Genomic DNA, 23,574 nt, shown 5'->3' on the forward strand with positions numbered 1-23,574 from the left:
CCTTTTATTTTTTTTCCCTTTGGAAACTGGATTGGCAGCCTATTGGCCGAGGTTGATGAATGTTGACCTGCCTTGTTCTGTACAGATCCTCGCTCCTAAGTTTGACTGTGGAACAGCATCCCCCTTCCCATCAGAACTGCCCCCTCCATCGACTCCTTTAAGTCGAGACTTAAAACTCATCTTTACTCCCAAGCCTTTCTTGACGTCCTCTGAGGGAGGGCTACATGTATGTAGTGATGTATGTACTTAATCTATGAACCGCTGTTGTATAACGTTAGTACCTCCACCAATGTAAAGCACTTTGGTCAACGAGAGTTGTTTTTTAAATGTGCTATAGAAATAAAAGTGACGACTTGACTTGAAGTGACTGAGTGGAACCTCATCTCCGCGCAGTATTACCATGCAGCTGCTGAAACAGAATGATTGGATTCATGAACTGAGGAATTCCTCGGCTGCTCATCGCCATCCTTCGAAAACGCTGACCAGCGTTTGAATACCTCATAGAGCAGCATAGAGGCGCAGCGGGTAGAGCTGCTGCCTCACAGCAGCAGAGACGCAGGTTCGATCCTGACCTCGGGTTCTGTCTGTCTGCGGGCGTATGTGTGTGCAGGCGTGTGTGCGGGTGTGCGTGCGTGCGTGTATGTGTGTATGCGCGCGTGTGTGCGCGCGTGTGTGCGCGCGTGTGTGCGCGTGCGTGTGTGCGCGTGTGTGTGTGTGCGCGCGTGTGCGCGTGCGTGTGTGTGTGCGTGTGCGTGTGTGCGTGCGCGTGTGTGTGTGTGCGCGTGCGTGTGTGCATGTGTGTGTGTGCATGCGCGTGTGTGTGCGTGCGCATGCGCGTGTGTGTGCGGGTGTGTGTGTGCGGGTGTGTGTGTGCGCGTGTGTGTGTGCGTGTGCGTGTGTGCGCGCGCGTGTGTGTGTGTGCGCGTGCGTGTGCGCGTGTGTGTGTGTGCATGCGCGTGTGTGTGCGTGCGCATGCGCGTGTGTGTGCGGGTGTGTGTGTGCGGGTGTGTGTGTGCGCGTGTGTGTGTGCGTGTGTGTGTGTGCGCGCGTGTGTGTGTGTGGAGTTTACACGTTCTTCCCTGTGACTGCGTGGGTTTCCTCCAGGAGCTCCAGTTTCCTCCCACATCCCAAAGACGTACGGGTTTATAGGTTTGTCGACCCCACTGTAAATTGACCCTAGTGTGCAGGGAGTGGATGAGAAAGTGGGATAACACAGAACTAGTGTGAACGGGTGATCGATGGTCGGCATGGACTCGGTGGGCTGTATCTCTCAATCAATCAATATTTCCAAAGAATAGAATGGTTTGAATGTTGACTCTGCTAACAATGAACCATTCTACATTTCGTTGATCATCGCCTGCTTTGATCTGTCGATTTCACACCTTAGCCCACCATATCTCTAGTTTGCGCCACCGTGCCACCCTTCAGAAGGACTGCAGTGATTCGAGGCAGTGTTCACCATCATCTGAAGGGCAATTAGAGATGGCCACTGCCATTAAGCCTCGCTGCAAAAAGCATTTTATCGGGATGCACCACAGTTTGGTTTGGGAACAGCTCGATCCATTGCAACCAATTGTGGACTCAGCCCAGACCATCACACAAACCAACCTCCCTTCCACTGACTCCATCTACACCTCACGCTACCTCAGCAAGGCCAGCAGCATAATCAAGGACCAGTCGCACCCCGGCCACTCCCTCTTCTCCCCACTCCCATCGGGCAAGTGGTACAGAAGTGTGAAAACGCACACCTCCAGATTCAGTGACAGTTTCTTCCCGTCTGTTATCAGGCGACTGAACCGTCCTTCCACAATAAACTAAACTAAAGGGCCTGTCCCACTTTCACGACCTAATTCACCACCTCTGCTGAGTTTGCCCTTGACTCGTACTCGCATCATGGTCGTAGGTAGGTTGTAGCAGGCCGTGATGCTAGTCGTAGGTACTTGTGGCATCAGGTAGGTCGGGGCGCTTTCCTAGCCTGATGAAAAATGGCCACGAGTAAAAACAATGTTGTGAATGAGGTTGTGAAAGTGGGACAGGCCCTTTAACTGAACCAATACTGAATAATGGATCAATACACGCTGCTGCTGACTCAGCAACTGATGCAACATCCAAAAATAAAAGAAACAAATAGAATAAATGATTGAAAGCAGGAATTTTATGGAAGGAATATTTCACTGCCAGGACAAGTCTCCTGCCACAGTTGAGAAGAAAAGCAAGCGAGCAATCTGACCTTGCACGTTTGTTAATGCCACTCAGTAACTCACTGCACAACGTACATGTGCAGTTCAAGGTGACCTCGCCTTTGTTTAAACACAGGCAACTACACTAGTAACTCAGGCTACCGCAGCAGAGTTGATTCTGCTAGTACCACGCAATGGGTCTAGGTTTAGACGTAACTGCTGGCAATGCTGGAGTTGTCGGCAATGCCAGTGAGGTGCGTGATCCCCAGCCAAACGTAAGGACCGATCTCATCCGCTTAACAGTGCAGGTTCACCAGGTTCATTCAGGGGGGTGGGGTGTCGAATGGGATAGTGGAGGATGGAGTTAAAGGGAAAGGGTTTCTTAAATGTGTGAGCGTAGAGACAGAGGGGTGTAAAATGAGGGTAGAAGCAATAGGTAGCAAGGTGAAAAGTAAAAGTGGCAGGCTGGCAAATCCAGGGCAAAAATCAAAAAGGGCCACTTTTCAGCATAATAGTATAAGGGGTAAGAGTGTTGTAAAAACAAGCCTGAAGGCTTTGTGTCTCAATGCAAGGAGCATTCGTAATAAGGTGGATGAGTTGAATGTGCAGATAGCTATTAACGACTATGATATAGTTGGGATCACGGAGACATGGCTCCAGGGTGACCAAGGCTGGGAGCTGAACATCCAGGGATATTCAATATTCAGGAGGGATAAACAGAAAGGGAAAGGAGGTGGGGTAGCATTGCTGGTTAGAGAGCAGATTAACGCAATAGAAAGGAAGGACATTAGCTTTGAGGATGTGGAATCGATATGGGTAGAGCTGCGAAACACTAAAGGGCAGAAAACGCTAGTGGGAGTTGTGTACAGGCCACCTAACAGTAGTAGTGGAGTTGGGGATGGCATCAAACAGGAAATTAGAAATGCATGCAACAAAGGTAAAACAGTTATAATGGGTGACTTCAATCTACATATAGATTGGGTGAATCAAATTGGCAGGGGTGCTGAGGAAGAGGATTTCTTGGAATGTATGCGGGATAGTTTTCTAAACCAACATGTAGAGGAACCAACGAGAGAGCAGGCTATTCTAGACTGGGTATTGAGTAATGAGGAAGGGTTAGTTAGCAGTCTTGTTGTGCGTGGCCCCTTGGGCAAGAGTGACCATAATATGGTTGAGTTCTTCATTAGGATGGAGAGTGACATCGTTAATTCAGAAACAAGGGTCCTGAACTTAAAGAAAGGTAACTTTGAGGGTATGAGACGTGAATTGGCCAAGATAGACTGGCAATTGATTCTTAATGGGTTGACGGTGGATATGCAATGGAAGGCATTTAAAGACTGCTTGGATGAACTACAACAATTGTTCATCCCAGTTTGGCAAAAAAATAAATCAGGGAAGGTAGTGCATCCGTGGATAACAAGGGAAATCAGGGATAGTATCAAAACAAAAGATGAAGCGTACAAATTAGCCAGAAAAAGCAGCCTACCAGAGGACTGGGAGAAATTCAGAGACCAGCAGAGGAGGACAAAGGGCTTAATTAGGAAAGGGAAAATAGATTATGAAAGAAAACTGGCAGGGAACATAAAAACTGACTGCAAAAGCTTTTATAGATATGTGAAGAGAAAAAGATTAGTTAAAACAAATGTAGGTCCCTTGCAGTCAGAAACAGGGTGAATTGATCATGGGGAACAAGGACATGGCAGACCAATTGAATAACTACTTTGGTTCTGTCTTCACTAAGGAAGACATAAATAATCTGCCGGAAATAGCAGGGGACCGGGGGTCAAATGAGATGGAGGAACTGAGTGAAATCCAGGTTAGCCGGGAAGTGGTGTTAGGTAAATTGAATGGATTAAAGGCCGATAAATCCCCAGGGCCAGATAGGCTGCATCCTAGAGTACTTAAGGAAGTAGCCCCAGAAATAGTGGATGCATTAGTGATAATTTTTCAAAACTCTTTAGATTCTGGAGTAGTTCCTGAGGATTGGAGGGTAGCTAATGTAACACCACTTTTTAAAAAGGGAGGGAGAGAGAAAACGGGGAATTACAGACCAGTTAGTCTAACGTCGGTAGTGGGGAAACTGCTAGAATCAGTTATTAAAGATGGGATAGCAGCACATTTGGAAAGTGGTGAAATCATTGGACAAAGTCAGCATGGATTTATGAAGGGTAAATCATGTCTGACGAATCTTATAGAATTTTTCGAGGATGTAACTAGTAGAGTGGATAAGGGAGAACCAGTGGATGTGTTATATCTGGACTTTCAGAAGGCTTTCGACAAGGTCCCACATAAGAGATTAGTATACAAACTTAAAGCATACGGTATTGGGGGTTCAGTATTGATGTGGATAGAGAACTGGCTGGCAGACAGGAAGCAAAGAGTAGGAGTAAACGGGTCCTTTTCACAATGGCAGGCAGTGACTAGTGGGGTACCACAAGGCTCAGTTCTGGGACCCCAGCTATTTACGATATATATTAATGATTTGGACGAGGGAATTGAATGCAACATCACCAAGTTTGCGGATGACACGAAGCTGGGGGGCAGTGTTAGCTGTGAGGAGGATGCTAGGAGGCTGCAAGGTGACTTGGATAGGCTGGGTGAGTGGGAAAATGCATGGCAGATGCAGTATGTGGAGAAATGTGAGGTTATCCACTTTGGTGGCAAAAACAGGAAAGTAGATTATTATCTGAATGGTGGCCGATTAGGAAAGGGGGAGATGCAACGAGACCTGGGTGTCATGGTACACCAGTCATTAAAAGTAGGCATGCAGGTGCAGCAGGCAGTGAAGAAGGCGAATGGTATGTTAGCATTCATAGCAAAAGGATTTGAGTATAGGAGCAGGGAGGTTCTACTGCAGTTGTACAGGGTATTGGTGAGACCACACCTGGAGTATTGCGTACAGTTTTGGTCTCCTAATCTGAGGAAAGACATTCTTGCCATAGAGGGAGTACAGAGAAGGTTCACCAGACTGATTCCTGGGATGTCAGGACTTTCATATGAAGAAAGACTGGATAGACTCGGTTTGTACTCGCTAGAATTTAGAAGATTGAGGGGGGATCTTATAGAAACGTACAAAATTCTTAAGGGGTTGGACAGGCTAGATGTAGGAAGATTGTTCCCGATGTTGGGGAAGTCCAGAACAAGGGGTCACAGTTTAAGGATAAAGGGGAAATCTTTTAGGGCCGAGATGAGGAAAACTTTTTTCACACAAAGAGAGTGGTGAATCTGTGGAATTCTCTCCCGCAGAAGGTAGTTGAGACACTACAGGATACTGAGTTGGATGATCAGCCATGATCATATTGAATGGCGGTGCAGGCTCGAAGGGCCGAATGGCCTACTCCTGCACCTGTTTTCTATGTTTCTATGATGGTGGGACTCTCATATGTTGATAGAATAGACAATAGGTGCAGGAGTAGGCCATGCGGCCCTTTGAGCCAGCACCGCCATTCAATGTGATCATGACTGATCATCCACAATCAGTACCCCGTTCTAACTCTCTCTTGAAAGCATCCGGAGAATAGGCCTCCACCGCCTTCTGAGAATTCCACAGATTCACCACTCTCTGGGTGAAAAAGTTTTTCCTCATCCCAGTTTCAAAATGGCCTACCCCTTATTCTTAAACTGTTGCCCCTGGTTCTGGACTCCCCCAACATCGGAGTTGGAGAATGGAGCGGCTGGGCTTGTATCCTCTGAAGTTTAGTAGGATGAGAGGATATCTTATTGAAACATATAAGATTATTAAGGGTTTGGACACGCTAGAGGCAGGAAACATGTTCCCGATGTTGGGGGAGTCCAGAACCAGGATCCTATTGTCCAAAGGGAAGTGATTCAAAGAGTTTGTGGGCAGGGTGAGAGGGGTCAGAGATGATCTTGCCCGCTCGCTTCCTGGCCCTTGCAGTGTACAGTTCATCAATGGAGGGAAGGTTGCAGCCAATAACCTTCTCTGCTGATCGGACGATTCGCTGCAGCCTCCAGGTGTCGTGCTTGGTGGCCGAGCCAAACCAGACCACGATGGAGAAGGTGAGAACAGACTCTACGATGGCCGTGTAGAATTGGACCATCATTGCCTGTGGCAGATTGTGCTTCCTCAGCTGCCATAAAGCCAGCAACGTCCAATCAAGGATAGTCCGAGGGTCACCAATGAGGTAGATAGTAGTACAGCACCGTTCTCTGGTTGTGGTGGGATGGTTCAGTTGCCTGATAACAGCTGGGAAGAAAATGTAGATGGACACTAAATGCTGGAGGAACTCAGCGGGTCAGGCAGCATCTATGGAGCGAAGGAATAGGTGACGTTTTGGGTCGAGACCCTTCTTCAGTCTGAAGGAATAGGTGACGTTTTGGGTCGCGACCCTTCTTCAGTCTGAAGGATTAGGTGACGTTTTGGGTCGAGACCCTTCTTCAGTCTGAAGGAATAGGTGACGTTTCGGGTCGAGACCCTTCCGGGTCTCGACCCGAAACGTCACCTATTCCTTCAGTCTGAAGAAGGGTCTCGACCTGAAACGTCACCTATTCCTTCGCTCCATAGACGCTGCCTCGCCCGCTGAGTTTTTCCAGCATTTTTGTCTACCTTCGATTTTTCCAGCACCTGCAGTCCCTTCTTAAACACAGCGTGGAAATGGGCCCTTCGGCCCACCGAGTCCGCACCGATCTCCACACACTATCGCCATCCTACACACACTAAGGACAATTTAGAATTTCACCAAGCCAATTAGCCTACAAACTTGTACAATCTTTGGAGTGTGGGAGGAAACCGGAGCTCCTGGAGAAAACCTATGGAGAACGTGCAAACTCTGCATAGACAGTTACGTCCCTGTCAAATTGTCTGCCTTGCATTCGCAGAGGGAGACGGGAGAATGTTGACTGCGGCTAATATCTGGTTGACAAAGCCACGTGATCGTCGGTAATCTTTCCACTCGTAGGATGTGTTTATTCAGCAATACATCATAAAATTGAATTATTGCATTAAACGCTTCCATCAGATAGTAATGCCAGTGTAAATATGGAGCCGAGCAGCTCCGTGATGTGCCCATAAACGAGACGGATGTGTATCTGGAGAATGGCCCTCGCTCAAATATCACCAGCCACACCTTCACCCCTCTCCGCACCGCCCCCCCCTCCTCGCCCCCCCTTGCCCTCCTCACCAACCCCTCTCGCTTTCCTCAAATCATTTCTAACATGGCTCGTAAACGACACGGCTTTCAATTTCCTTTCCCCAATTCTTGTTTAGTTTAGAGATACAGCGCGGAAACAGATAGCTTTGGCCCGCCGAGTCCGCACCAACCAGCGATCCCCGCACACTAAAGGGCCTGTCCCACTTTCACCACCTCAGTCACGACTTTTTTTACTCGTGGACATTTTTCATCAGGCTAGAAAAAAACGCCCCGACCTACTTGATGCCACGAGTACCTACGACTAGCATCACGACCTCCCTACGACCTCGTGACGACCATGCTGCGTGTGTGAGTCAAGGGCAAACTCGGCAGAGGTGGTGAATTAGGTCGTGAAAGTGGGACAGGCCCTTAAGACTATCCTGCACACACTGGGGACAATTTACACTTAACTACCAAAGCCAATTAACTTACAAACCTGCGCGTCTTTGGAGTGTGGGAGGAAACCAAAGATCTCGGAGAAAACCCACGCAGGTCACGGGGAGAACGTACAAACTCCGTACAGACAGCACCCATAGCAAGGATCGAACCCGGTTCTCTGGCGCAGTGAGGCAGCAACTCTACCGCTATGCCACCGTGCTTCATCGATATCTGTCCTTCCTTCTGTGAAAGAACTTAGAAACCTGGAACTAGGAACATGATGCCAAGTGAAACTAATCTCCAAAGTAGCCCTTGTTTTCCCTCTCTCTCCATCCCCTCCCCCCTTCCTAGTTCTTCTACCAGTCATACTGTCTCCCGCTACATTTTACCTCTATATCGCCCTCTCCCCTGACATCAGTCTGAAGAAGGGTCTCAATAGACCATAGACAATAGGTGCAGGAGTCGGCCATTTGAGCCAGCACCGCCATTCGTAGAAACATAGAAACATAGAAAATAGGTGCAGGAGTAGGCCATTCGGCCCTTCGAGCCTGCACCGCCATTTGATATGATCATGGCTGATCATCCAACTCAGTATCCTGTACCTGCCTTCTCTCCATACCCCCTGATCCCTTTAGCCACAAGGGCCACATCTAACTCCCTCTTAAATATAGCCAATGAACTGTGGCCTCAACTACCTTCTGTGGCAAAGAATTCCAGAGATTCACCACTCCCTGTGTGAAATTGTTTTTTCTCATCTCGGTCCTAAAAGATTTCCCCCTTATCCTTAAACTGTGACCCCTTGTTCTGGACTTCAATGTGATCATGACTGATCATCCACAATCAGTACCCCGTTCCTGCCTTCTCCCCATATCCCCTGACTCCACTCTCGACCTGAGACATCACCCCTTCCTCCCCACCAGAGATGCTGCCTGTCCCGCTGAGTTACTCCAGCATTTTGTGTCTAACTTCGATTTAAACCAGCATCTGCAGTTCTTTCCGAAACTAATCTCCACTGCCAATCCGTGATCCACAACCCCCTATTCCCTGCTTCCTAAAAGCCTCTTAAATGGCAATCTCTGGAAATTAACTGCATGAAGTAAGTATATAAAAGTTGATTGATTGAAAATGGACCCGTTTATTTATCACCCTCTCACAATATAGTCTTTGAAGGTCTTTTTATAGCTTTAATATTTTGTGCGTTTATGCTACAGAAACCTTTCTTGTTTGTAACATCTGGAAGGCATTACAGTGACGGTTCATTGGCATTGTGTATAGAGGTATGAAGCTAGTTTATGCCTACAAATACTCGATCACTAACTTCCCCACTGAGTGATGTTTAATAAGGAACTGCAGATGCTGGAAAAATCGAAGGCGGATAAAAATGCTGGAGAAACTCTGCGGGTGAGGCAGCATCTATGGAGCGAAGGAATAGGTGACATTTCGGGACAATCTAGCTGCAGGTCATAGAGTCATACAGCATGCCAACAGCTTCGGCCCAACTACACCATGCTAACATCACCTGGCTACCATTCAGATTGGACTGAACGGACTTGATTGCAGAGATAAGTAAACAAGAAAAAAATAACTGGAAAAAATATACAAAACTCCAGAATAAATGATTTCCGATATTTCTGCTCACAAATTTGGTATTTTTGGTGGCAGGAAACTAAAACTTTTTAAAGAGCAGATTTTAATAACTTGCGAGAAATCTCCAGGACTCAGTTGATGACCATTCTGCCCATTGTACCATATGCTAGCTCTTTGTAACGCTTTCCCATTGGCACGGCAAGTATTCGCAGTGCACATCAACTCCATCTTGAAAGTTGCTCCTGAATTTTCTTGAACCACCCCGCCAATCAATCCCAGATCGTCATAAGTCATTGCATTGATAATACATTTCCCTCGGGGTCTTCTTCCAGTTGGGTTAGATCTGTGAGACACAAGGGTCTGCAGACGCTGGAACTCCGGGCACGACACCAAGTGTTGGAGGAGCTCAGCAGCTTCGGCAGCATCTGTGGAGGGAATGGGCAGGGGATATTCGTTCAGGTTAAATCAGTCCTGGTTTGACTGAACTCCAGATTCTCGCCTTTGGTCGATACCCTTTGACAGCTTTGATTAGTAAAAATCTATCGGTCTCGGATTTAAAATGTTATTAAAGTGATGTTTTGTGATACACCACGGAAACAGGTTATTAAGCCCATTGACGATAGACAATAGACAATAGGTGCAGGAGTAGGCCATTTGGCCCTTCGAGCCAGCACCGCCATTCACTGTGATCATGGCTGATCATCCACAATCAGTACCTCGTTCCTGCCTTCTCCTCATATCCCGACACCGCAATGTTTCTTTGTGTGTTATGTGTGGGGGGTGGTGTGGGGGGGGGTAAGGGGGAAACCGTTTCGGCCGCCTCTTCCATGGAGAGGCGACTTTTTTTCAGGTCGCCTCCCCCGTGGCCTAACAGCAAGGATCGGCGCCGACTTTCCCGGAGACGCGCCCGGAGCTTCAGCGGCGGGCGCAGCGTGGACTCTCGGCGTGGAGCGGGTGAGCCCTCGCTGGAGGGGAGCGCTCCGTTACGCTGGCCCGCGGCAGCCGGCAGCCTGAAGCCGTGGTCTGCAGAACTCCAGCTGGTGCGGCGTCTACAGCCCGGGATCCCTCGTGGAGGACCCGGGGGAAGAAGAAGCTTCCACTGCCGTCCCGCGGCCGTCTTCTACCGCCCGCAGCAACGGCTGTGGAGGGTGGTGGTCCCGACCACGGGGGAAAATGGAGGAGGACTGGCCAAGCTCTGTGCCTTCCACCACAGTGATGAATGCTGTGGTGGATGTTTGTGTAAAATTTTTATTGTGGTTGTGTTCTTTATTACTGTACCGCTGCTGGCAACCCAAATACCACCGACCTTGGTTGTATGGCAATTAAATTATTTCTAAATTATTTCTAAAGAGCCCTATCTAGCTATCTCTTGAAAGCTCTCTCTCTATTGAGTCCAAGCCAACCATTTATCACCCGTCCACATTAGTTCTATGTTATCCAACTCCCTACACACTTGGGGCGATTTACAGAGGGGCAATTAACCAGCAGGCTCGCATGTCTTTAAGACGTGGGAGTAAACCGGAGCACCTGGAGAAAACCCACATTGGTTGAGGCCGGAACTATAACAACATTTAAAAGACAGTTGGATAGGTACATGGATGGGAAAGGTAGAAATGGATGTGGGGCGAATGTGGGCAGATGGGACTAGTGCAGATGGGACTCTTTGGTTGAGGTGGACTTTGGGCTTTCCATGTTAGATAACTTGATGACTCATTGTCTTGATAACTCGATGACTCACTGACAAAATAACTCGATGACTCATGGTTTTATCATTGGATGACTCATGCAGTTGATGAGTCAGTGTGTCCAAGGCTGACCTATTGGGACAGTGCCAAGCCCTGGGGCATGGGCAACATGGGCCAGTGGACCATAGGGTCTTCACTTGAGCAACACCAACATTCACTCCACTCTGCTGCTGTGTCCATGGGGAATACCCGACGGAATGAATGAGTGGCTTTAGCAAAGAAAGATCTCGGACAAGCTGTGTGCAGAAGTAAATTTACGACCTTTTATTGCATATGGGACTTTGGTTTACAGTTCATATGTGGCTTGGTTTGTCTGAATGTTTGTGTGTGTCAGCACTTGGCCACCATGTTTCCATGTATATCACTGAACTAATGTAAACGCACTAATGTTCACCCGCCCACCTTTTCCCTCCTGGTTATAGACCAGTCTAGAGAATAATTCTGGACCCAAACCACTTTACAGTAACTGAAGAAGGGTCTCGACACAAAAACGTCACCCATTCCTTCCCTCCAGAGGTGCTGCCTGTCCCGCTGAGTTACTCCAGATTTTTGTGTCAATACAGAACAATCTAACACAAACATTTATCAGGCATCCAATACCATGTGCAGTAATATTTGACATCGATTTAAGTTTGGAAATACTGTGTGGAAGCAGGCCCTTCATCCCACCGAGTCCGCGCTGACCAGCGATCACCCACTCACACTGGTTCTGTGTTATCCCTCTTTCTCATCCACTCCTTACACACTAGGGGACAATTTACAGAGGGGCCAATGAACCTGCAAACCCGCACGTCTTTAGGATGTGGGATGAAACCAGAGCACCCAGAGGAAACCCACGTGGTCACAGGGAGAACGTGCAAACTGCACACAGACAGCGCCACAGGTCAGGATCGAACCCGGGTCCCTGGCGCTGTGAGGCAGCAACTCAACCACTGTGCCACTGTGAAGCCATCACAGTTAATGGTGCTATTTTGACATCTTTCGTGTTTTTGAAATGTTATTCAAATTTCTACTGGGAGTTGTGAATGTGTTTGATTCATATTTCATCTTAGCTAAATTAAACTTCCATCAAGAATTCTTACCACTATATCAAGTTGAGAGTAAGTAATTGAAAATCACATTAATTCCACGGAGCCATCGTACATTGACATTATTGTGCAGCTCAAAGACACGGTGTGTGGGAAGGAACTGCAGATGCTGGTTTACACCGAGCATAGACACAAACAAAGATCATAGAGTGGGTCTTTGGACAAAAACTGCTGGACTAACTCAGCGGGACAGGCAGCGTCTCTGGAGAGAAGGAATGGGTGACGTTTCGGTCGAGACTCAAGTCTGAAGAAGGGTCTCGACCCGAAACGGCACCCATTCCTTCTCTCCACAGATGCTGCCTGGCCCGCTGAGTTACCCCAGCATTTTGTGTCTACCTTCAAAGAAGCGGTGGTTATGTTGGTGTATGAATAATCCTAAAACCTGGTCACATTTTGGAGATCGATGTGAATTCACAACACTAACCACAACTGTGTACTCTGATTCAAAGAACCATCCTATCACCAACTAGAGAGCGGTCCTGATCTCCCATCTACCTCATTGGAGACCCTCGGACTATCTTTAATCGGACCTTACTGGAGTTTACCTTGCATGTGTACATTGTGGACAACTTGATTATAATCATGTGCAGTCCTTCCGCAGACTGGATAACACGCAACAATAAGAAGCTTTTCACTGTACCTTGGTATACGTGGCGAGAAACTAAACTAAACTTTAATCATTTAACTATTAATTAGAGTGATACAGTGTGGAAACAGGCCCTTCAGCCCAGCCTGCCCACACCGACCAACATGCTCCATCTACACTAGTCCCACCTGCCTGCATTTGATCCATATCCCTCTAAACCTGTCCTATCCATGTACCTGTCTAAATGTCTCTTAAACATTATGATAGTCCCAGCCTCAACTACCTCCTCCGGCAGCTCGTTCCGTTCACCCACCACTCTTTTTGTAAAGAAAAGTGACCCCTCTGGTTCCTATTTAAACTTTTCCCCCTCACCTAAAATCTATGTCCTCTGTTTGTCTACACAACCTATTCTTCTAGTACTGCTCTAAACTAGTAGCACACAAGATTTAACAAATTTAGTTTATACTTTAAGATTTAATGATTTGAGTTTATGCTTTAGCGATTGCAGAGAATTGCAATGGTGTTTTTAGTTGATTCTTGCTTGGAATCTCCTGCAGGGCTCTGGGAGTGACTGAGACATGGGGAGAGGGGCTGTACTGTACTGTACTGAGCTGGGCTGTGCTGGACTGTACTGAGCTGTGCAGATCTGGGCTTGGCTGGGCTGTACTGTACTGAGAGGTGCTGTACTGTCGACACAACATGCTGGAGTAACTCAGCAGGACAGGCAGCATCTCTGGAGAGAAGGAATGGGTGACGTTTCGCGTCGAGACCCTTCTTCAGACTGTACTGTGCTGAGCTTAGCCGGGCTGTACTGTTCTGAGCTTGGCCAGGCTGTGTAGAACTGTACTATACTGTACTGTACAGGGCAGGACTTGTCCAGGCTGTACTGTACTATACCGTGCTGAGCTGATACTGATATTTATAGGGCAGGACTTGTCTCGGATGTACTGTACTGAGCTATACTTTGCTGTGCTGGACAGGACTTGTCCAGCTGCACTGTACTGAGCTGGGCTGTACTATATTGAGCTGTACTGTGCTATACAGGGCAGGGCTTGTCCAAGCTATATTATACTAAACTGTTCTGTACTGTGCTGAGCTGTTGTGTGCTGTGTTGGGCAGGGCTTGTGCAGGCTGTACTATAGTCAAGTCAAGTTTATTCATCACAGACACATACGAGATGTGCAGGGAAATGAAAAGTGGCAATGCTCGTGGACTTTGTGCAAAAAGTCAAACAAACAAACAAACAACCAAACAAACTACAAACAGAATGGAACAGAATCACATATTATTTTACATATTAAATATTGTGGGCGGAAGGAAAATGGGAAAAAGACAGCGCTTAAAAAATAAAAAAAAAAAGCAGTAGAGCGGTACTGTAAAAGTTAGTGTTCAAGAAGGGACTGCTGTTGCTGGAAAATCGAAGGTACACAAAAAAGCTGGAGAAACTCAGCGGGTGCAGCAGCGTCTATGGAGCGAAGGAAATAGGCAACGTTTCGGCCCGAAATCCATGGGAAATAGGCAACGTTTCGAGCCGAAATCCATGGGAAATAGGCAACGTTTCGAGCCGAAACCCAAGGGGTTTCGGCCCGAAACGTTGCCTATTTCCTTCGCTCCATAGATGCTGCTGCACCCGCTGAGTTTCTCCAGCTTTTTTGTGTACCAGTAAAAGTTAGGAGTTTATAGGTGAGATAGGAGTTTACAGTCCTAATGACGTTGGGCAGGGCTTGACCAGACTGTTCTATATTACACTGTACTGTACTGAGCTTGTTGTGTGCTTGTGTGTTGGGCAGGGCTTGACCAGACTGCACTATATTACACTATACTACACTGTACTGTACTGAGGTATTAGAAACATAGAAATTAGGTGCAGGAGTAGGCCATTCAGCCCTTCGAGCCTGCACCGCCATTCAATATGATCATGGCTGATCATCCAACTCAGTATCCCATCCCTGCCTTCTCTCCATACCCCCTGATCCCTTTAGCCACAAGGGCCACATCTAACTCCCTCTTAAATATAGCCAATGAACTGTGGCCTCAACTACCTTCTGTGGCAGAGAGTTCCACAGATTCACCACTCTCTGTGTGAAAAAAGTTTTTCTCATCTCGGTTTTAAAGGATTTCCCCCTTATCCTTAAACTGTGACCCCTTGTGCTGTATTCTGTGCTGTACTACACTGTAGTGTACTGAGCTTGTTGTGCGCCTGTGTGTTGGGCAGGGCTTGACCAGACCACTATATTACACTGTACTGTACTGAGCTTGTTGTGTGCTTGTGTGTTGGGCAGGGCTAGTGCAGGTCGGTCCGGAAGAGGAGCGCTCGCTTGGTTTGGAGCAGCCCAGCCCAGCCCAGCCCAGGGGGAGGGACGGAGGGACGGACAATGCTGACGCAGACGCGGCTGAAGGAGCCGGAGCGGCGGGCGAGAGCAGACGACAGAGACGCCGAGATGCCGGTGACAGAGAAGGACCTGGCGGACGACGCGCCGTGGAAGCGGATCCAACAGAACACCTTCACCCGCTGGTGCAACGAGCACCTGAAATGTGTCAACAAGCGCATCGGCAACTTGCAGAGCGACCTGGCGGACGGGCTGCGGCTGATCGCGCTGCTCGAGGTGTTGAGCCAGAAGCGAATGTACCGCAAATACCACCAGCGGCCCACCTTCCGCCAGATGCAACTGGAGAACGTGTCTGTCGCCCTCGAGTTCCTGGACCGGGAGAGCATCAGGCTGGTGTCTATCGGTCAGTGCCCGCACCCCCGCTGCACCCCCCCCCCCAATACTACTGCACCCCCCCTCACCCCCCAATACTGCTGCACCCCCCCTTCAATACTGCTGCAACCACCCCCCCCAATACTGCTGCACCCCCCCCCACCCCTTCAATACTGCTGCAACCACCCCCCCCCCCAATACTGCTGCACCCCCCCTCACCCCTTCAATACTGCTGCAACCACCCCCCCAATACTACTGCACCCCCCCTTCAATACTGCTGCACCCCTCAATACTACTGCACCCCCCCTCAATACCACTGCACCCCCCTCCCTCACCCCCCAATACTACTGCACCCCCCCTTCAATACTGCTGCAACCCCCCCCCCCCTCAATACTACTGCACCCCCCCTTCAATACTGCTGCACCCCTCAATACTACTGCACCCCCCTCAATACTACTGCACCCCCACTGCACCCCCCCTTCAATACTGCTGCACCCCCCAATACTACTGCACCCCCCCTTCAATACTGCTGCAACCCCCCCCCTCACCCCCTCAATACTACTGCACCCCCCCCCCCTTCAATACTGCTGCACCCCTCAATACTACTGCACCCCCTTCAATACTGCTGCACCCCTCACTAACCCCCTCAACACTACGCCTCTCACTCTAACACTCACCCGCCCGCAGCCAACACTAACCCTCACTCAATTCAATTTCAATTTCACTCACTCCAATACAAACACCAACCCTCTTCTCCCTGCACCAGGTGTGGCTTCTCGCACACCTCAACACTTCTCCCTTAATGAAAACTTCTCTCTCGCTAACTCTCCTCGCTGCCACAAGGTGTGGCTTCGCATCGCACCCACTTCCAACCAAAGATCTTATAGCAGCTCCGCTATAAGATCTTTGCTTCCAACACTTCCCTCCCGCTCTTTGACTTTAAACTTGTGCTCCCTCTCTCACACAGTCTCTGTCTTTCACACTTTCTCTCTCATTCTCTCTGTTTTCTCTCTGTTTTTCACTCTCGCTCTCTCTCTCGCTCTCTCTCTCTCACAGTCTGTCTCTTTCATTCTCTGTTTGTCTCTCTCTCTCTCTCTCTCTCACAGTATCTGTCTCTCATTCTCTCTCTTTGTCTCTCTGTCACAAGGTGTGGCTTCTCACCCTCTCTCTCTTTCACTTTAAACTTGCCCTTTCTCTCTCTGACTTTAACCTTGTTCTGCTAAATACTTACTAACCATGGCAACGCACCCGCATGCCGGAGGGGATGGGATGGTTGGGTTGGGTTGTGTTGGGATTATGTTGTTGGCAATAAATGAGTTTGGGGGAAGTTACAGTGGAGATGTCAGCTCAGTTTGTAGTTCTGTGCGTTAGAGTTCATTGTTCTCGCATGGGTGTGATGTTTGCTAATGTTTCTTTTGTTGCTGAGGGGTTTGGTCACACACTGGTCTAGTGTGTAGCGAACATTCACTGCGTCTTGTTGCATTTTCTCCCCCCCTCTAACTTGACCTGTCTGAGCCAGACACACCCGCGAGTGAGCGCGGCGGCTCAACACGGCCATTGTGTGTGTTACAGTGCGTGTGTGTTACTGTGTGTGTGTTACTGTGTGTGTGTTACTTTGTGTGTGTTAAACTGTGTGTGTGTGTGTTACACTGTGTGTGTGTGTGTGTTACACTGTGTGTGTGTTACACTGTGTGTGTGTGTGTTACACTGTGTGTGTGTGTGTTACACTGTGTGTGTGTGTGTGTTACTGTGTGTGTGTGTTACTGTGTGTGTGTGTGTGTGTGTTACTGTCTGTGTGTGTGTTACTGTGTGTGTGTGTTAACTGTGTGTGTGTTACTCTGTGTGTGTTGCTTTGTGTGTGTTACTGTGGGTGTGTGTGTTACTGTGTTCAAAAGTGTGTGTGTGTTACTGTGTGTGTGTGTTACTGTGTGTGTGTGTGTTAACTGTGTGTGTGTGTGTGTTACTGTCTGTGTGTGTGTTAATCCAGGGGCAGGTTCCCTCCAGTCTGCAGCAGATGCTCAGCTCTGGGTGTGGTGGGGATGGGCTGTGATCTCACCTCTCTCTCATAGTGGCTGAGGTCATGGATCAGCTACAGATTCCCACAGATTCACCACCCTCTGGTCCCTCGGCTGTGGGATATTGAGGGGCAGTGTATGTTTCCCCCCCCCCCCCCCTCATGAAACAAGGGACACATGATTGAGTGGCAAGAGGGCCGCTTATAGTACAGTCTAGTTTATTGTCATGTGTAACCGAGGTACATTCAAAAGCTTTTTGTTGCGTGCTAACCAGTCAGTGGAAAGACAACACATGATTACAGTCGGTCCATTCGCAGTGTGTAGATACATGATAAGTCAATAGCGTTTAGTGCAAGGTAAAGCCAGCAAAGTCCCCTCAAGGATAGTCCAAGGATCACCAAAGAGGTGGATAGTGGTTGTTTAAGAAGGAACTGCAGATGCTGGAAAATTGAGAAGTGCTGGAGAAACTCAGCGGGTGCAACAGCATCTATGGAGACCGAAGGAAATAGGAAATGGAGTGAAGGAAATAGACCCGAAACGTTGCCTATTTCCTTTGCTCCATAGATGCTGCTGCACCAGCTGAGTTTCTCCAGCACTTTTGTCTACCAGGTGGATTGCAGTTCACCACTGCTGCCATGATAGTTTTTGTGATCACTACCAGACTGAACGCTGACCGATGTATGTATGTCCGTGGAGAATGTGGGAGGAATTTTGCACAGTTCTGGTTTTTGTACATTAAAAAAAAAAAAATTCTGAATAAAGATTATTCTGATTTAAAAAAATAATAATTCTAGCGGGGTGTTAAATGTGGGCGGGTTAGGTAGCAACTGAGCCTTGCTTTCTGCAAGAGTATGACTTTGGTTCAGTCGGCTTCTATTCACTCTGGGTCAGCTTAAAGAAAATTGTCCGTATTGGGCAATGTGACCGAGTGTGGTTAAACATTGTCTGGTGGGTGGGGCGTAGACTGTTGCACCGGTAGTACGTTTCCTAACCTGGAACTCAAGTGTTGCAAGTGTTAGTGTGTCTGTGTGTGTGTGTGTGCATGGTGCTCTTAAAGCTGCAGGCTTGCAGGTCTGGGCACACCCTTTCACTGAGTTTGTTGTCATTAGTTTGTCAAGTCAAGTCAAGTTTATTCATCACATACACATATACGAGATGCGCAGTGAAATGAAATGTGGCAATGCTCGCGAATTGTGCAAAAAAACAAACTAAACAGAATGGAACAGAATCACATATTGCATATTTGTGGGGGGGGGGGGGAAGAAAAAGGAAAAAACAGCAATTTTAAAAAGACACCACACAACAGGAGAATGGTTCAGTAAAATTTAGTCCCTGGAGAGATAGAAGTTTACAGTCCTGATGTCCTCTGGGAAGAAACTCCTTCTCATCCTCTCCGTTTTCACAGCATGGCAACGGAGGCGTTTCTCTGACCGGTGTGTGTGTGTGTGTGTGTGTGGGGGGGGGAGGGGGGACATTATCCCCAACGCACCTGGCGTCTAGCTTGGGCAGCTTACAACCCAGCGGTATGAATATTGAGTTTTAGTTAAGAGATACAGCGCAGAAACAGGCCCTTCGGCCCACCGAGTCCATGCCGACCCGCGGCACCATCCCACACCAGGGACCATTTTTTACATTTATACCGAGCCAATGAACCTGCAAACCTGTACATCTACGCAGTGTGATCAAAAGCAAGGGTTAATACAATTAAACCTCGCTTTTCCCCCTCTCTCCCACTCTTCCTGTCCCTCCCCCACCTAGATCTACGACCAGTTTCACTGGCCACCTGATTAATGTCATGTTTGTATGCCGTGTTGTCACCTCCCCCATAGCTAACAATAAACCAAAGGTAGACAAAAATGCTGGAGAAACTCAGCGGGTGAGGCAGCATCTATGGAGCGAAGGAATAGGTGACGTTTCGGGTCGAGACCCTTCTTCAGACTGATGTGGAGTGGGGGGGAGTGGGAAGAAGAAAGGAAGAGGCGGAGACAGTGGGCTGTGAGAGAGCTGGGAAGGGGAGGGGAAGGAGGGAGAAAGCAGGGACTACCTGAAATCGGAGAAGTCAATGTTCATACCGCTGGGGTGTAAACTGCCGAAGCGAAATATGAGGTGCTGCTCCTCCAATTTGTGCTGGGACTCACTCTGGCCATGGAGGAGGCCCAGGACTGAAAGGTCGGATTGGGAATGGGAGGGAGAGTTGAAGTGCTGAGCCACCGGGAGATCAGGTTGGTTAGTACGAACTGAGCGGAGACCAAGCGTAGGCATGGCGATCGCTTCGCCCAACACCTCCGCTCAGTGTTGGCTGATCATCTAAAATCAGTACCCCGTTCCTGCTTTCTCCCCATATCCCTTGATTCTGTTAGCCCGAAGAGCTATAACTAACTCTCTCTTGAAAACATCCAGTGAATTGGCCTCCACTGCCTTCTGTGGCAGAGAATCCCACAGATTCACAGCTCTCTGGGTGAGAAAGTTTTTCCTCATCTCTGTCCTAAATGGCCGAGCCTTTATTCTTAAACTGTGGCACCAGGTTCTGGACTCACCCAACATCGGGAACATTACTTCTTCTGTATGTTCCAAGTCCAATGCCCTACCCTGGAGGTGTTGTATGCTTTGATTAAACGTTGCCTATTTCCTTTGCTCCATAGTTGCTGCTGCACCCGCTGAGTTTCTCCAGCACTTTTGTCTACCTTCGTTTTTCCAGCATCTGCAGTTCCTTCTTGAACGTTCCACTTTGTAGATTATCCTTAATTAGTCAGACATCGAAAACCTTTGATCCATGGCATTACTACCCGCTGTTCCTGTTCAGTTCAGGAATTAATTCATCCTATTGCAAGAGCTGTTATGATCTGTGGAGATTTATTAATGAGCATACAAGGGGTAGACTTGCTGCCTCACAGCACCAAAGACCGGGGTTCAATCCTGACTACAGGTGCTGTCTGTAAGGAGTTTGTATGTTCTCCCTGTGACCACGTGGGTTTTCACCGGGTGCTCCGGTCTCCTGCCATGCAGGTTTGCAGGTTAATTGGCTTCTGTAAATTGTTCCAAGTGCGCAGGATAGGACTAGTGTTACGGGGATCACTGGTCGGCGTGGACTAGGTGAGATGACAGGCCCTGTTGCATAGAAACATAGAAAATAGGTGCAGGAGTAGGCCATTCGGCCCTTCGAGCCTGCACCGCCATTCAATATGAACATGGCTGATCATCCAACTCAGTATCCTGTACCTGCCTTCTCTCCATACCCCCTGATCCCTTTAGCCACAAGGGCCACATCTAACTCCCTCTTAAATATAGCCAATGAACTGGCCTCAACTACCTTCTGTGGCAGAGAATTCCACAGATTCACCACTCTCTGTGTGAAAAATGTTTTTCTCATCTCGGCCCTAAAAGATTTCCCCCTTATCCTTAAACTGTGACCTCTAGTTCTGGACTTCCCCAACTTCGGGAACAATCTTCCTGCGTCTAGCCTGTCCAACCCCTTAAGAATTTTGTAAGTTTCTATAAGATCCCCCCTCAATCTTCCAGGCTTGTTTCTCTAAACTTAAAACTAAACTTGCGATAACATTTCTGCCCCTTTTGTTCACCTTTATGGCTGGGATTTTCCCCAATCACTCAGATAGAAGAATTCCAGGTAGTTGCAAGCTCTCGAAAAAATGAGACATTCTACAGGTTGAGACCTGCTGAATCTCTCCCTTTTACCAGAAATGTTTGTCTTGAGTTCTGGGATTAGTCAACTGTACGTTTGCCAATGGCTGTGAATGCCGTCGGTCTATTGAGAAACCAAGCAGGTGAACATCGACTCTACTTGGTCACTTTAATTGTCCAGTCAGTGTCCTACAGTTTATTTCACCGCAAAGTGGACAGTAGAACCTTTGTTCACAGGCGGTATTTTTGGAGTAAGAATTTCATGATCGAAAATACTAACTCAGCGGGTCAGGCAGCATCTGTGGAGAACATGGATAGGTGACGTTTCACAGAGTGCTGGAGTAACTCAGCGGGTCAGGCAGCATCTGTGGAGAACATGGATAGGTGACGTTTCACAGAGTGCTGGAGAAACTCAGCGGGTGCAGCAGCATCTATGGAGCTAAGGAAATAGGCAACGTTTCGGGCTGAAACCCGGAAGGGTTTCGGCCCGAAACGTTGCCTATTTCCAGAAGGATTTCGGCCCAAAACGGCCTATTTCCTTAGCTCCATAGATGCTGCTGCACCATAACTCAGCGGGTCAGGCAGCATCTGTGGAGAACATGGATAGGTGACGTTTCACAGAGTGCTGGAGTAACTCAGCGGGTCAGGCAGCATCTGTGGAGAACATGGATAGGTGACGTTTCACAGAGTGCTGGAGTAACTCAGCGGGTCAGGCAGCATCTGTGGAGAACATGGATAGGTGACGTTTCACAGAGTGCTGGAGTAACTCAGCGGGTCAGGCAGCATCTGTGGGGAACATGGATAGGTGACGTTTCACAGAGTGCTGGAGTAACTCAGCGGGTCAGGCAGCATCTCTGGGGAACATGGATGGGTGACGTTTGGGTTGAGATTCATCTTCAGACTGATTCAAGAACCTGATGGTTTCCGGAAAGTCGCTGTACCTGAAGTTGGTGCAGTGGGACTTCAGCCTTCTGTACCTCCTGCCCGACAGTAGCAGTGAGAAGAGGCTACGGCCCCATGGTTAAACTGCGGGAATATAGTTTAACTTGGATCTAAAGCGAAGGCTGTATAACGTAACACAATAGAATAGCTAGACATGCTTTAATTAAGGGAATAGATGTCAGGAGAGCTAGTTGTTTGGGCTTCTGGGCTGGAGTACTTTTGCAACCTGCTGTTCTGAGATTTAAATAAACTTGGCTGTGCACTGTAGAATCGCAAATGTAATGTGATACCCAGTTAGTGGGTTGCACTTTAATCTGCTACCAGATGAATGAGAAATCTCATGTTGATCTACTAAACGGGAACTTGGAGTACAAGGTGATCCTTGCACTTCATGCAGAGTCAGTCTCTCTATCAGTGTGAAGTATTTAACTGTAAATAATGGTGTCCAATCTGAGTAACCCCACCCAGCTGGTTGGATCATTTAGTGGTAACATTAAGGGAGACTTTAATCTTGCTAAATTGCTCCAGAACCTTTGTTTTGTCGTTCCTTGTGTCTCGAGACTTTAATCTTGAGCTGTGATATTCTTTTTTGTTTTGTTTAGAGAGTTTGGTCTGTAAATGATTTTGCTGTCTTTGTGAATACAGTAACAGCAGGAAAGATGTGACTCGCCCGCTACATTCACAGGTTGCAAAACCAGGCCTTTCACAGCATCTGATGGGGTTTAAAAAAAAAAGACACAAAGTGCTGGAGTAACTCAGCAAGGTTAAAGCAGAGCTGGAGAACGTGGATAAGTGACGTTTCTGGTCGTGGCCAAAGAGGGGTCCTGATCGGAAACGTCACCTCTCCACAGATGCTGCCTGACCCGCTGAGTTACTCCAGCACTCTGTGAAACATCACCTATCCATGTTCTCCACAGATGCTGCCTGACCCGCTGAGTTACTCCAGCACTCTGTGAAACGTCACCTATCCATGTTCTCCACAGATGCTGCCTGACCTGCTGAGTTACTCCAGCACTCTGTGTCTTTGTAAACCAGCACCTGCAGTTCCTTATTTCCACATCTGATCAGGGTGACTGGTCACAAGTTAGTATATTGATTAGCAACTAGTTATACGGTGACTCTGTATTGGAGCAGTGTTGTGGCAACACAATTGTGAATTGTCATTCACAAGATGTTTTTTTGAACACACAGTAGGGTTTTGAAAACTCAATGATTTGGAATTTTCGTTTTGAATTTGGATTTAAAAATTAACCATTTGGAGCCCTGCTTGAGACCCAAAACGTCACTGGGACTGTCATATGAGGAAAGATTGAAAAGACTAGGCTTATATTCACTGGAGTTTAGAAGGTTGAGGGGGGGGATCTTATTGAAACATATAAAATTATAAAAGGACTGGACAAGCTAGATGCAGGAAAAATGTTCCCAATGTTGGGCGAGTCCAGAACCAGGGGCTACAGTCTTAGAATGAAGGGAGGTAATTTAAGACTGAGGTGAGAAAAAAAGTTTTCACCCAGAGAGTTGTGAATTTGTGGAATTCCCTGCCACAGAGGGCAGTGGAGGCC

At 48.0% G+C, this 23,574-nt stretch overlaps 1 protein-coding gene across 4 annotated transcripts in view; it reads left to right on the plus strand.

The window, feature by feature from the left end:
• flnb (filamin B) overlaps positions 1 to 23,574 on the plus strand; it is a 160,033-nt gene that overhangs the window by 18,453 nt on the left and 118,006 nt on the right. For all 4 annotated transcript variants that reach the window (XM_033036612.1, XM_033036610.1, XM_033036611.1 and 1 more), the window contains exon 2: positions 14,997 to 15,447. In XM_033036612.1, the coding sequence (XP_032892503.1) occupies positions 15,090 to 15,447 (358 nt within the window). In that variant the 5' untranslated portion in view covers positions 14,997 to 15,089. The remainder of the gene's footprint in view (positions 1 to 14,996; positions 15,448 to 23,574) is intronic.

This window comes from Amblyraja radiata, chromosome 18 (assembly GCF_010909765.2).
Source record: "Amblyraja radiata isolate CabotCenter1 chromosome 18, sAmbRad1.1.pri, whole genome shotgun sequence".
NCBI classification, from domain to species: Eukaryota; Metazoa; Chordata; class Chondrichthyes; order Rajiformes; family Rajidae; genus Amblyraja; species Amblyraja radiata.